General features: G+C 47.4%; 1 protein-coding gene across 1 annotated transcript in view; it reads right to left on the bottom strand.

Moving 5' to 3' along the window:
• Nucleotides 1–15,134, bottom strand: part of WNT3 (Wnt family member 3) — a 55,059-nt gene that overhangs the window by 5,971 nt on the left and 33,954 nt on the right. The window contains exon 2 of the mRNA XM_060255498.1: nucleotides 6,831–7,072. Within this exon, the coding sequence (XP_060111481.1) occupies nucleotides 6,831–7,072 (242 nt within the window). The remainder of the gene's footprint in view (nucleotides 1–6,830; nucleotides 7,073–15,134) is intronic.

The raw sequence follows: 15,134 nt of genomic DNA, 5'->3' as shown, positions 1-15,134 counted from the left end.
CCTTGGCAACGGGGCCCACATCCTCCCTGCCCTGCCATCTCCCCGCGAGCCCACCAGTTGGGCTAGGAAACCCCCTATTGAGACCTCTGATGCCGGTCCTCCCCTCCTGGGCCGAGGGAGGCAAAAGGGCGTGTGAATGGAGCGAGGCTGTGAAGCAGTTCAGGGCCTGCAATGATATCCCTTGCCCCGGCGCACAGTAGCGATGGAAGCTTAGCTCTTTTCTCCCGCCTCTAAGCTCATTTTCTCTCCCTCTCTGCCACCCATGAGGCTTCCATCCAGCCTGCTCTTTAAATGCAAATTTGTCATCTCTGTCCCTGTTGGAAAAGAGCGCTGGGTTATCAAGAGGCTGCTGGGCATTTCACAGCCAGGGGAACCAGCCTCTCCCTTCCCGTCAAGACAGAAGCCCTTGAAGGGCAGGTTTTAATTTGACGTTTGTCCCAGAGAGCTTCCCACTAAGCTGAGTTAATGTGAGCTAGCTCACAGTTTGTCAGTCTCTGGCTCATGCATTTTTGTCTTCACTCACGAAAGATGGCCCCAGAGCAAACTAACTTGATCCTGACTCCTATGCAATTTGGATAGCCTGTGCTTACAGGAAAGGTGGGTGCAGGATCCCACCTTTCCAGTTATCCAAAGAAGAAGAAGATGATGATATTGGAATTATATCCCGCCCTCCACTCCGAAGAGTCTCAGAGCGGCTCACAATCTCCTTTCCCTTCCTCCCCCACAACAGACACCCTGTGAGGTAGATGAAGATATTGGATTTATATCCCGCCCTCCACTCCGAAGAGTCTCAGAGCGGCTCACAATCTCCTTTCTCTTCCTCCCCCACAACAGACACCCTGTGGGGTGGGTGGGGCTGGAGAGGGCTCTCACAGCAGCTGCCCTTTCAAGGACAACCTCTACCAGAGCTAATGGCTGACCCAAGGCCATTCCAGCAGCTGCAAGTGGAGGAGTGGGGAATCAAACCTGGTTCTCCCAGATAAGAGTCCGCACACTTAACCACCACACCAAACTGGCTCTCCAGGGATACCGGGCCTTTCCCATTCCAGCAATTAAAATTCACTCTAAAGGCTGGGCCAGTGGGGGCCTGGTGACCTTTATTACGGTTGATTTGAAAGCAGATGTACAAATTCTGAAAAGGAACTACCCAAGATATAGCCAGGCCCTTTTAATTCCGGGGCAACAAATAGGTTCCCTTTTGTTTATAAATGTTTATAGTCCCCCTAAGCTACCACCACAGAATAAGACTTTTTGGGAGCTTTTGTCGGATACTCTTGATACCCTGACCAGTCGTTTTCCTAACGCTCAACTTGTTTTATGTGGTGATTTTGATGCCACGATTGGTTTTGGTTCTGGCTCTGCTGGGTTTCCCAGGACCACGGAGGAGAGACTAAGCCAGAACAAAAAAGAAAAAACTCTCTGTGTAAAATGCAATTTTAACTTGTTGTGAATAATAAGTATCAAAATACAAAACGAATATTGTCAGTACATATCATAGGAACATAAGAGAAGCCATGTTGGATCAGGCCAGTGGCCCATCCAGTCCAACACTCTGTGTCACAGAAGAACATAAGAGAAGCCATGTTGGATCAGGCCAGTGGCCCATCCAGTCCAACACTCTGTGTCACATAAGAGAAGCCATGTTGGATCAGGTCAGTGGTCCATCCAGTCCAACACTCTGTGTCACATAAGAACCTAAGAGAAGCCCTGTTGGGTCAGGCCAGTGGCCCATCCAGTCCAACACTCTGTCACATAAGAACATAAGAGAAGCCATGTTGGATCAGGCCAACGGCCCATCCAGTCCAACACTCTGTGTCACATAAGAACATAAGAGAAGCCACGTTGGATCAGGCCAATGGCCCATCCAGTCCAACACTCTGTGTCACATAAGAACCTAAGAGAAGCCCTGTTGGGTCAGGCCAGTGGCCCATCCAGTCCAACACTCTGTGTCACATAAGAACATAAGAGAAGCCATGTTGGATCAGGCCAGTGGCCCATCCAGTCCAACACTCTGTGTCACATAAGAGAAGCCATGTTGGATCAGGTCAGTGGTCCATCCAGTCCAACACTCTGTGTCACATAAGAACCTAAGAGAAGCCCTGTTGGGTCAGGCCAGTGGCCCATCCAGTCCAACACTCTGTGTCACATAAGAACATAAGAGAAGCCATGTTGGATCAGGCCAACGGCCCATCCAGTCCAACACTCTGTGTCACATAAGAACATAAGAGAAGCCACGTTGGATCAGGCCAATGGCCCATCCAGTCCAACACTCTGTGTCACATAAGAACATAAGAGGAGCCATGTTGGATCAGGCCAATGGCCCATCCAGTCCAACACTCTGTGTCACATAAGAACATAAGAGAAGCCCTGTTGGATCAGGCCAGTGGCCCATCCAGTCCAACACTCTGTGTCACGTAAGAACATAAGAGAAGCCATGTTGGATCAGGCCAGTGGCCCATCCAGTCCAACACTCTGTGTCACAGAAGAACATAAGAGAAGCCATGTTGGATTAGGCCAATGGCCCATCCAGTCCAACACTCTGTGTCACATAAGAGAAGCCATGTTGGATCAGGCCAATGGCCCCTCCAGTCCAACACTCTGTGTCACAGAAGAACATAACAGAAGCCATGTTGGATCAGGCCAATGGCCCATCCAGTCCAACATTCTGTGTCACACAGTGGCAAAAAATTTTATACATACACACACACTGTGGCTAATAGCCACTGATGGACCTCTGCTCCATATTTTTATCTAAACCCCTCTTGAAGGTGGCTATGCTTGTGGCCGCCACCACCTCACAACTTTAATGCCAGTAGCTCATGAAGTAGAATGTTTGCGCACAAGACTCCACAGCTTAGAGCAGAGGAGGCCAAACTGCAACTTGGGAGCCACATGTGGCTCTTTCACACATATTGTGTGGCTCTCAAAGCCCCCACTGCCCACCCATCTGGCTTGGAAAAGGCATTTGTCTGTTTAAGCCAAGCCAGCCAGCAGCTTGAATACATTTAAAGTTAAAGTTGCTTTCTTTCCACCTCTCTATCCCTCCTTCCTTCCCCCCTGCTATTTGCCTGCTTGTCTTCCTTCCTTCCTTGCAGCTCTCAATGCATCTGACTCTCAATACATCTGACGTATTCAGTGTGGCTCTTATATTAAGCAAGTTTAGCCACCCCTGACTTAGAGGGGGAAATTGGCCGTGGCAGATCTTTTTGTTTTGTTATTAACCTCAAACGCCCCATGGTTTCCTTAGCTGCTAGCCTTCAACCTTTGCAGAACCTGGATCTGCTTTAATCCCACCTATTATTTTTAATTATATTGTCCACTCTTCAAACCAACGTTTCATCCCATGCCCAGGCTGAAGCTGTTGATTGCATCCAGTGCTCCTAGCACAGGATTGGACAAAGTTGCTTCATGTAGGAACCACACAGAATAAACTTCAGATGTTTGAGAGCTGCAAGACAGATCGTTGAGGGAGGGAGGGAGGGAGGGAGGAAGGAAGGAAGGAAGGAAGGAAGGAAGGAAGGAAGGAAGGAAGGAAGGAAGGAAGGAAGGAAGGAAGGAAGGAAGGAAGGAGAAGACTGCAGATGTATACCCCACCCTTCTCTATGAATCAGAGACTCAGAGCAGCTTACAATATCTCCCCCCACCCACAACAGACACCCTGTGAAGTGGGTGGGGCTGAGAGGGCTCTCACAGCAACTGCCCTTTCAAGGACAACTCCTGCGCTAGCTATAATAATAATAATAATAATATTTTATTTATATCCCACCCTCCCCGCCGAAGGGGGCTCAGGGCGGCTAATAACATATTCATATAATTATACAAGGTTTAAAATCACATTAGTCTTAAAACATTCCACTTTAAAACGAATACAAATACAAATAGATTTCAGGTGCTAATTCTGTTCATAAAATAATGGTGATAGAAGTCACCTAACATCAGTCGCTCAGCCGGCAAAGGCCATCCTGAAAAGGGTGGTCTTGCAGGCCCTGCGGAACCGGTCAAGGCTCCGCAGGGCTCGCATTTCTTCCGGGAGCTGGTTCCAGAGGTGTGGAGCTGCGATAGAGAAGGCCCATGTGCGAGTATTTTGTAATTTTGCCTCCTTTGGTCCGGGGATAGCCAGCTGGCTCTTCCCTGCTGACCTCAGTGCTCTCTGGGGTTCGTATGGGGAAAGACGGTCCCTCAGGGAGGCAGGTCCTCGGCCATACCCAAGGCTAACCCAAGGCTATTCCAGCAGCTGTAAGTGGAGGAGTGGGGAACCAAACCAAACCGGCTCCCGAGCCACAGTTTGGCCACCCCTATCCTAGCATGTCAGAGAGAAAGGGAAATTGTGCAGCTCTTGAAGTCCCCACTGCCCCATCGGGCAGCTTGGAGAAGGCATTTAAAGTTATAATTGCTCTCTCTCCACCTCTCCTTCCCCCACCTTGGGGAGGGACGGTGGCTCAGTGGTAGAGCATCTGCTTGGGAAGCAGAAGGTCCCAGGTTCAATCCCTGGCATCTCCAAAAAAGGGTCCAGGCAAACAGGTGTGAAAAACCTCAGCTTGAGACCCTGGAGAGCCGCGGCCAGTCTGAGAAGACAAGACTGACTTTGATGGACCAAGGAGGGTCTGATTCAGTATAAGGCAGCTTCATATGTTCATATATGTTCACCTATCTTCCTTCCTTCCTATCTTGCGGCTCTCAAACACCTGACGTTTATTCTACGTGGCTCTTATGTTAAGCAAATTTGGACACCCCTGGCCTACATAATACATACCACACAAGACAGTATCTGTGAGATAAGATTTGACAATCTGAAAAATGTTCAGTATCTCTTTTTTGACTAATTGTTTATTCCTTTTCCAAAAAGCAATGCAGGGAGACCAGATTTGTGCAAACTTTTCCTTTGCCTACTTCTCCAATCCAGCACTTCCTACATGCTGATATTGCTCCTATTAACATGGCATGCCATACTTTCCTCAGCCATTTTTCAATATCTGGTGCTTTTTCTTATCTCTATGCCGCATCTATTAGTATGCTAGCTGTGGTGAATATGTTTCCTATTAACCCCATCTTGTTGAGATCCATCTGGGCATAATGTTCAAAAGGGCTACATTAGGATCTTTTCATATTTCTATATCCCTGGTGCAGTTCTAAATACATGAGGTTGGATCCAGTGGCAGGGAGGTTGGATCCAGTTCCATGAGCCAAGAGGTTGGATCCAGTTCCATGAGCCAAGGGGAAACTTCCTTGCTGCCCCCATCTTACACCAGGCCAATGGTCCTCCTGAATCCTTGCTCCCAGGGGAGTGGGGAATAATTGACTCTATTTCTATTACATATAACTCATAACAATGACAATAGTACATATGCAATCAAACAACTTATCGCACAAAAAATACCATCCCAGCAAGGATGAATAGTTCACCAAAAGGAAGGGCTCTTGAAACTCCTTAGTCCTTGATAAACAATAGTCCAAAGGTTCATCCAGAGGTAAGCATAGGCATAAACTTTTGGACTATTATGTTTTAAAAATAAGCATTGGGCAGAATGATCAAACACACTGTCCTTCTCTAAGACAGACAGACCGTCAGACCTAGATAGATAGGTGATAGATAATGATGATGATAATGAAGAAAGATGATAGATTGATGATGAAGATAAATAGAAGATAGATAATTATGATGATGATGATAGATGATGATGAAGAAGATAGATGGATGGATGGATGGATGGATGGATGGATGGATGGATGGATGATTTTTGGATTTATATCCCGCCCTATACTCTGAATCTCAGAGTCTCAGAGCGGTCACAATCTCCTCTACCTCCCCCCCCCACACACACAACAAACACCCTGTGAGGTAGGTGGGGCTGAGAGTGCTTTCATAGCAGCTGCCCTTTCAAGGACAGCTTCTATGAAAGCTATGGCTGACCCAAGGCCATCTCAGCAAGTGCGAGTGGAGGAGTGGGGAAGATAGATAGATAGATAGATAGATAGATAGATAGATAGATAGATAGATAGATAGATAGATAGATAGATAGAGATGATAGAGAGATAGAGAGATATAGATAGATGATAGATGGTTAGATACATAGATAGATAGATAGATAGATAGATAGATAGATAGATAGATAGATAGATAGATAGATAGATAGATGATAGATAGATAGATAGATAGATAGATAGATAGATAGATAGATAGATAGATAGATAGATAGATAGATAGATAGAGATGATAGAGAGATAGAGAGATATAGATAGATGATAGATAGATAGATGATAGATGGATAGATAGATAGATAGATAGATAGATAGATAGATAGATAGATAGATAGATAGATAGATAGATAGATAGATAGATAGATAGATGATAGATAGATGATAGATAGATGATAGATAGATGGATGAGAGAGAGAGAGAGAGAGATCCTACCAATATAAACAATCCTGGCTTTGGATATTTTTTAGATCTGAAAGTGCTTTTTAAAGCAGAGTGAAAAAATGTCAATGTCTTAACATTCGACATGAGTGTTTCCTTTTCAATAGTTTCTGAAGGTCACCTTGTTGGGCTGCAGGAGAACAATTAGATTTGAGCCCAGCAGCACTCTGAAGACCAGGGTCTTAACATTATATATCATGCTATATAAAATTATAAGTCTTAAAATTATATTTGTATTTCAGTAATATGAATCCAATTTATATGAAGTCTCTGTACAATGTATGACACTCTCATCTCGTATTGAACCCGGCTGCTGTCTGCTCCAGTCCAGAGTGCAACCGGGAGTCTTGCTGAAATCTGGACCCTTCGGATGTCCGGGACTGAACTGGGGGCCTTTGCGGCCAATACCGTACCTTTATCTAGAACAGGCCCAAAAATGGCCAGGCTGTCATCGATGGTGGTGCAATTCCAGCGCCGCCCCCGGAACTGGTGCTGGCACTCCTGGATGCCCAGCTTCACCCCCTCGGCCACACTGGGCATGATCTCAATGTAGTTCCGGCAGAAGCGAAGCTGCTTCGGCACCAAGCCAGGAATGGAACCACACAGGATGGGCTGCGACCCCAGAGAGGTATACTGTTGACCCAACGCAAGGGACCTGCAAGGAGAGAGCAGAGACATTGCACAAGCGAAGGGGCTTGGGAGGTGCAGCCCACACACCCAGTTCTTATTTGCAGGGCTTTTTTTGTAGCAGGAATTCCTTTGCATACTAGGCCACACCCCCTGATGTAGCCAATCCTCCAAGAGCTTACAGGGCTGTTAGTACAGGACCTACTGGAAGCTCCAGGAGGATTGGCTACATCAGGGGTGTGTGGCCTGATAGGCAAAGGAGTTCCTGTTACAAAAAGAAAAAGCCCTGGCTATTTGTACAGTCACAGCAAAAACACCCCCTCCAGTTAGCAGATATCCTAAAGGCATCTTTGGGCTTGTCTACGCTGAACTTATGCTCCAGTTTGGTTCGTTTAAGGCATTGTGGCTTTCCCCCCTTTTATGCCCAAATGGCTTTTTTTTGTAGAAGGAACTCCTTTGCATATTAGGCCACACTTCTCCCAATGTAGCCAATCCTCCAAGAGCTTACAGGGCTTTTCTTACTGAACCTACTGTAAGCTCTTGGAGGACTGACTACATCAGGGGTTTGTAGCATAATACGCAAAGGAGTTCTTGCTACAAAAAAGCCCTGTGCAGACAGTATCATTTAACATGTTATAAGAAAAGAAGAAGAGCCCTGCTGGATCAGACCAGCTGTCCACCTTGTCCAGCATCCTGTCTCACAGAGTGGCCAGCCAGTTCCTCTGAATGGCCAACAACAAGCCAGACAGACTGAGGCCTTCATTAGAACATCAGAAGATCCCTGCTGGATCAGACCAGTGAGGGTCCATCTAGTCCAGCCTCCTGTCTCACACAGTGGCCAGCCAGTTCCTCTGAATGGCCAACAACAAGCCAGACAGACTGAGGCCTTCATTAGAACATAAGAAGAGCCCTGCTGGATCAGATCAGTGAGGGTCCATCTAGTCCAGCCTCCTGTCTCACACAGTGGCCAGCCAGTTCCTCTGAATGGCCAACAAGAAGCCAGAGAGACTGAGGCCTTCATTAGAACATAAGAAGAACCCTGCTGGATCAGACCAGTGAGGGTCCATCTAGTCCAGCATCCTGTCTCACACAGTGGCTAACCAGTTCCTCTGAATGGCCAACAACAAGTCAGAGAGGCTGAGGCCTTCATTAGAACATAAGAAGAGCCCTGCTGGATCAGACCAGTGAGGGTCCATCTAGTCCAGCATCCTGTCTCACAGAGTGGCCAGCCAGTTCCTCTGAATGGCCAACAACAAGTCAGAGAGGCTGAGGCCTTCATTAGAACATAAGAAGAGCCCTGCTGGATCAGACCAGTGAGGGTCCATCTAGTCCAGCATCCTGTCTCACAGAGTGGCCAGCCAGTTCCTCTGAATGGCCAACAACAAGCCAGGGAGACTGAGGCCTTCATTAGAACATAAGAAGAGCCCTGCTGGATCAGACCAGTGAGGGTCCATCTAGTCCAGCATCCTGTCTCACAGAGTGGCCAGCCAGTTCCTCTGAATGGCCAACAACAAGTCAGAGAGGCTGAGGCCTTCATTAGAACATAAGAAGAGCCCTGCTGGATCAGACCAGTGAGGGTCCATCTAGTCCAGCATCCTGTCTCACAGAGTGGCCAGCCAGTTCCTCTGAATGGCCAACAACAAGTCAGAGAGGCTGAGGCCTTCATTAGAACATAAGAAGAGCCCTGCTGGATCAGACCAGTGAGGGTCCATCTAGTCCAGCATCCTGTCTCACAGAGTGGCCAGCCAGTTCCTCTGAATGGCCAACAACAAGTCAGAGAGGCTGAGGCCTTCATTAGAACATAAGAAGAGCCCTGCTGGATCAGACCAGTGAAGGTCCATCTAGTCCAGCATCCTGTCTCACAGAGTGGCCAGCCAGTTCCTCTGAATGGCCAACAACAAGTCAAAGAGGCTGAGGCCTTCATTAGAACATAAGAAGAGCCCTGCTGGATCAGACCAGTGAGGGTCCATCTAGTCCAGCATCCTGTCTCACAGAGTGGCCAGCCAGTTCCTCTGAATGGCCAACAACAAGCCAGGGAGACTGAGGCCTTCATTAGAACATAAGAAGAGCCCTGCTGGATCAGACCAGTGAAGGTCCATCTAGTCCAACATTCTGTCTCACACAGTGGCAAACCAGATCCTCTGGATGGCTGTCAAAAGGGCATAGAGGCCAAGACCACCTTCTGACGTTGCCTCCTGGCTCTGGGATTTGAGGCTCAGTTCATATCACATAGTGCTTATCACATAGACCAGGAGTGTCAAACATGCAGCCTTGGGGCCAAATCAGGCCCCCAGAAGGCTCCTATCAGGCCCCTGCGCAACTGGCTTTTGTCTGCTTCCTTCTCCCTCTCTCTTGCTTCCTTCTGCATCTCAACTTGCTTTGCAAGGCTTGCTCAATCACACAAGAGCTGCAGAGCAAAACCTCGATTTTCTCTATTGGTTGAGGCTCCTCCCCCTCCTGGTCCCCTGGGGAGGGAGGGAAAGAGCCAGGGCTTCCTTTGCCCAGTTCCCTGGATCCCGCGGGAGAGATACAAAGAAAGCACCTTTAAGACCAATGAGTGATTGTTTTAAGAATGTTTTATTTTAAGTTTTAAATATATATATGTGTGTGTGTATATATATATGTGTGTGTGTGTGTGTGTGTATATATATATATATATATGTGTGTGTGTGTGTGTGTATATATATATATGTGTGTGTGTGTGTGTGTATATATAGTCATGTCATGTCTGTCTGTCTCCTTTTAAAAGCTTACATCTCTGCTACCTAATCTTAAATAGGTACACACATGGCTTGGACCGACGCAGCCCAGCCTGCCCCAACAAGGTCTCATTTCTGTCAGATTAAGGCCCTCATAACAAATGTGTTCAACACTCCTGACATAGACGATAAGATTAGGAGTCAATACAAGTGTTCAGCAGTGTGCCTTGAATGTAATGTTGAACTGATATTCAACACCATAAGAAGCTGCTCTTATGGGAAAGGAGATTTGTTTCTAGTGAACAGAAAATGGTGAGCGTCTGCTGGCTGGTTGGTCAGTTATTGTGCACCGGGAGCTATCCAAGAGAAGGTGCTGAACTTGCCATCTCAGAGAAGATAGAAGAAGATATTGGATTTATATCCCGCCGTCCACTCCGAAGAGTCTCAGAGCGGCTCACTATCTCCTTTCCCTTCCTCCCCCACAACAGGCACCTTGTGAGGTAGATGAAGATATTGGATTTATATCCCACCCTCCACTCCGAAGAGTCTCAGAGCGGCTCACAATCTCCTTTCCCTTCCTCCCCCACAACAGGCACCCTGTGAGGTAGATGAAGATATTGGATTTATATCCCACCCTCCACTCCGAAGAGTCTCAGAGCGGCTCACAATCTCCTTTCCCTTCCTCCCCCACAACAGGCACCCTGTGAGGTAGATGAAGATATTGGATTTATATCCCGCCGTCCACTCCGAAGAGTCTCAGAGCGGCTCACAATCTCCTTTACCTTCCTCCCCCACAACAGGCACCCTGTGAGGTAGATGAAGATATTGGATTTATATCCCGCCGTCCACTCCGAAGAGTCTCAGAGCGGCTCACAATCTCCTTTCCCTTCCTTCCCCACAACAGGCACCCTGTGAGGTAGATGAAGATATTGGATTTATATCCCGCCGTCCACTCCGAAGAGTCTCAGAGCGGCTCACAATCTGCTTTCCCTTCCTCCCCCACAACAGACACCCTGTGAGGTAGATGAAGATATTGGATTTATATCCCGCCCTTCACTCCGAAGAGTCTCAGAGCGGCTCACAATCTCTTTTACCTTCCTCCCCCACAACAGACACCCTGTGAGGTAGATGAAAATATTGGATTTATATCCCGCCCTCCACTCCGAAGAGTCTCAGAGTGGCTCACAATCTCTTTTACCTTCCTCCCCCACAACAGACACCCTGTGAGGTAGATGAAGATATTGGATTTATATCCCGCCCTCCACTCCGAAGAGTCTCAGAGCGGCTCACAATCTCTTTTACCTTCCTCCCCCACAACAGACACCCTGTGAGGTGGGTGGGGCTGGAGAGGGTTCTCACAGCAGCTGCCCTTTCAAGGACAACTCTGCCAGAGCTATGGCTGACCCAAGGCCATGCTAGCAGGTGCAAGTGGAGGAGTGGGGAATCAAACCCAGTTCTCCCAGATAAGAGTCCACACACTAAACCGCTACACCAAAGTGGCTCTCCAGCCTCGAAGCCCACTTGCAAAAGGTCTTGATTGACACAGCTTGATTTGGCCGGAGCTTTCTCTATATAGGAATTAAATCATAGAATCATAGAGTTGGAAAGGGCCTCTAGGGTCATCTAATCCAACCCCCTGCCCAACGCAGGAAACATAACAGCATAAGCTATTGTAATAACACTCACATTGGAGTTTCTCAGATCTCACAATCCTCAGTCATACAAGACATGGAAGAACAAAAGAAAGAAAGCCGACAAGGGAAAGGCATTTAAAATTAAGTCTCTGCAGCAGAGAGAGCTTTTGTTTTTTACAATTAACAACTGGGATATATAGAAATCAGGAGTATCCTCGACTGATGTTCAATGGTATAGAATTCCTCTTCCACTGACTACTGGTAAAAATCCATTTTTAGCAAACAATTGGACTCAAAAGTGTTGGCAGTTCCAAAATCCTCAACCTGTTTTTACTTAAACACAATGGAAACCTCACGAAGAACCGTTTGAAAATTCATTCAATGCAAGCACAGTCTCCCATTCCAGCACCCATCTAGATTTTTCACCTTCACACTTAAAGGCAAACTATCAATCTGGCAAATATTGTCCCCCCACCCTCCCCTGCAAAAAACAAAACAAAACAACAGAATGGAGAATCCTATCAGTAGTGGGGAGTAGCTTGCAAGAAAACGATGAGCTGTGTATCCTAGTGGGCAGTCTTGTCCTTGTAATAGATGAACCACAAAACGCCCTGTGTGGTTTTGGCTAAATTAAGAAGGGTGCCAGCCTCTAGGTGGCAACTAGAGATCTCCTGGGAGTACAACCGATCTTCAGGCAACAGAGTTCACCTGGAGGAAATGACCACTTCAGAAAATGGACTTTGTGGACATCAATTAAGTCCTTCCCCTCCCCAAACCCTGCTCTCCCCAGGCTCCACCCCCAAAATCTCCAGGTCTTTCCCAACCCAGAGCTGGTATCCACAGGCTTTTAGGGATGCTAAAGGAGAGAAGGTGGCACTTTAGAGCTGGATCTCATCAGATTTCAGAAGCTAAGCAGGTTAGTATATTAGCACCAGGGGTGGAATTCTAGCAGGAGCTCCTACATAGACCACACCCCCTGATGTAGCCAATCCTTCAAGAGTTTACAAGGCTCTTTTTGTAAGCTCTTGGAGGATTGGCTACATCAGGGGTGCGTGGCCTGATATGCAAAGGAGCTCCTGCTAGAATTCCACCCGAGTAGTACCAAACTGTTTTCAATTGTTTTAATCTAAATGTTTAAATTAACTGTTTTTATTGCTACTTCATTAAGTATTGTGAGCCGCCCTGAGCCTGCTTCGGTGGAGAGGGCGGGATATAAATCAAAGAAACTAAGCTAAACTGCTACTTGGAAGGGAGACCACCGAGGAAGACTCTGCAGAAGAAAGCAATGGCAGAACACCTGTGCTTCTCATCTGCCTTGGAAGCCCCTTGCTGAGGTCGCCAAAAGTCGGCTGCAACTTGACAGTACATATATGTATGTAAGAACAATAAAATCATTTGCATATACCCTGCCTTTAAAGTGAGAGAACTTCCCAGTTGCAAAATAGCTACAAATTTAAGAATATCCCTGCTGCAATAGCCTGAGCAGCGATTAAAATAACAGCAAAAACAGACCAAAGAGCTAAAAGTGAGGATGAACAAGATGCTCTTCAACTGGTACCTACTGTCCAACAGAAGAGATGAAGAGAAGGGCAGGAACTCCTTTGCATATGAGGCCATACACTCCTGATGTAGCCAATCCTCTAAGAGCTTACAATAGGCCCTGTAAGAAGAGCCCTGTAAACTCTAGGAGGATTGGCTACATCGGGGTGTGTGGCCTCATATACAGAGGAGTTCCTGCTACCAAAAAAGCCCTGGGGAAGGGTGCTGTAAGTAGAGTGCCACCACAAAGAAGGTCCTGTCTCTGGTTGCAACTCACTTGTCTGAAAGCGGATGTTCCCAGAGAAGAACCCCTTTAGATGATCCTAACTGACAGGGTAGTTCATGCTGGAAAAGGAGGTTCAGAGACCTTGGCCTTATGCTGTGGCTGGCTTTTAAGATCAAAACCAACGCTTTGAATCGGGTCTGGAAACAGGCTAGAAGCCAGTAAAAAGCTTTCAGTGCTGGAGTCAGCTGTTCTGCATAGCAAATTCATTTTTTTTAACTATTTTGCATTTATCATATAACAACAACAATAAATTCGACTGTAACAGGCTAAACATAGTGCAATCATATGTTCAGATAGCAGTCTATGACACACAAATGCTTTTTACAGTATGCATATCATATGTTATGTTCAGTTAGAAGCGCGTAATAGAGACAAGTTACACAATGTTTGGGTGAGCATCTCCATGTTTTTTTAAAAGGGTAGCCCTCAAGAAGGAGGAGGAGGAGACTGGAGTTACACTCCACCCTTCATAGCAGCATAGTCTTATAGCAGTTGCCAATCTCCTTTCCCTTCCCTTCCTCACAACAGATGCCCTGTGAGGTAGACGGGGCTGAAAGAGCTCTGAGAGAACTGCTCTTGAGAGATCAGCTCGGAGAGAACTGGGACTGACCCAAAGTCACCCAGCTGGCCACATGTGGAGGAGTAGTTGTTACTCAAGCCCCAGATTAGAGTCCATGGTCTTAAACCACTATACCAGACTTGCTTTCTTAGCAGAGTACCAGGCCTCAGATTCAGCAGGAGTTCACAGGAGCGCAGCTCCTGAACCTTTTTGAGGGTTCCCCCTCTTCCTCCCCACCTACCTTGTCCATTGAGTAGTAGGTGCAGCTGCATAACAATCCCTGGATGAGGAGAGCGGGCAGCCAGCCAGCCACCAGGGGCTTTGCCACACCCCCAGCAGCCCTCATTAACCCCTGGAGAAGCCCACACCATCCCTTCTCTACTTCTTATGTGGTTTTGGGTGGCGGGTGGTTTGCTGGCCTTTTGAGGGGGAGCAGCCAAGGAGAGCTGCAGGTGAGCGAGGCCTGCTTGGGCCGGCTGGATCTCTAGCCAGTCCAAGCAGGCCTCGCTCGCCCGGGGCTCTCCTTTCTTGCATCAGGTTGCTTTAGGCTGGGGTGCAGTATATGCTAACGAGTCATGCTAATGAGCTCCGCCATCTATTTTTCTACACAATGACCCCTGCAGAGTACAATGGATTATTTTAACTCAAAGGCTCCCAACCTTTTTGAGCCTGTGGGGGCTTCAAGAGTTCTGATGGAGGCTGCTGGGCGCAACTACAAAATGGCTGCTGCAAGAAGCAGAGCCAGTCGTGAAATGGCTTTCAGAGGAACCAACCGTAAAATGTCAGAGAGTACGTAACTCAAACGGGCCCAGTGGGGCTTCCCGAAGTCTTGCCAGGTGGGACAGGAGTAGCGAGAAGCTGCTAGAGTGGTAGCGTCAGCCGGGACCCCATGTCAAGCCACTCCCACATATAAAATCTCCGCAAACATCTCCAAAAGTCAGCATCGCAAAAAGGACACTGCCGAAGATTAAATGGCATGACAAATCCTCTGAGAGCAAACAGATGCTGTGCCCCTAACAAAAAGTCCCCTGAACAAATCTGCTCTACAATATCTTCTGAAAACTAAGGATGAGAGTACTCTCCTGACCAACACTGGTAAGCCCCTCCTCATGCATCTGGTCCAGAGAAGAGACCTATTAGCCCTCCCCCCAGCCCTAGAATGACTCTGGACCCTTATTTTCATAGAATCGTAGAGTTGGAAGGGACCTCCAGGGTCATCTAGTTCAACCCCCTGCACAACAGGAAATTCATAAAAGACCTCTCCCTAAGTTCACAAAGACCTCCCCCTAAGATCAGCATCGCTGTCAGATGGTCATCTGGACTCTGTTTAAAAACCTCCAAGGAAGGAGAGCCCACCACCTCCTGAGGAAGCC

The sequence above is a fragment of the Heteronotia binoei genome, chromosome 15 (assembly GCF_032191835.1).
Source record: "Heteronotia binoei isolate CCM8104 ecotype False Entrance Well chromosome 15, APGP_CSIRO_Hbin_v1, whole genome shotgun sequence".
Classification (NCBI taxonomy): Eukaryota; Metazoa; Chordata; class Lepidosauria; order Squamata; family Gekkonidae; genus Heteronotia; species Heteronotia binoei.
This window is presented reverse-complemented; position numbering and strand designations above follow the sequence as displayed.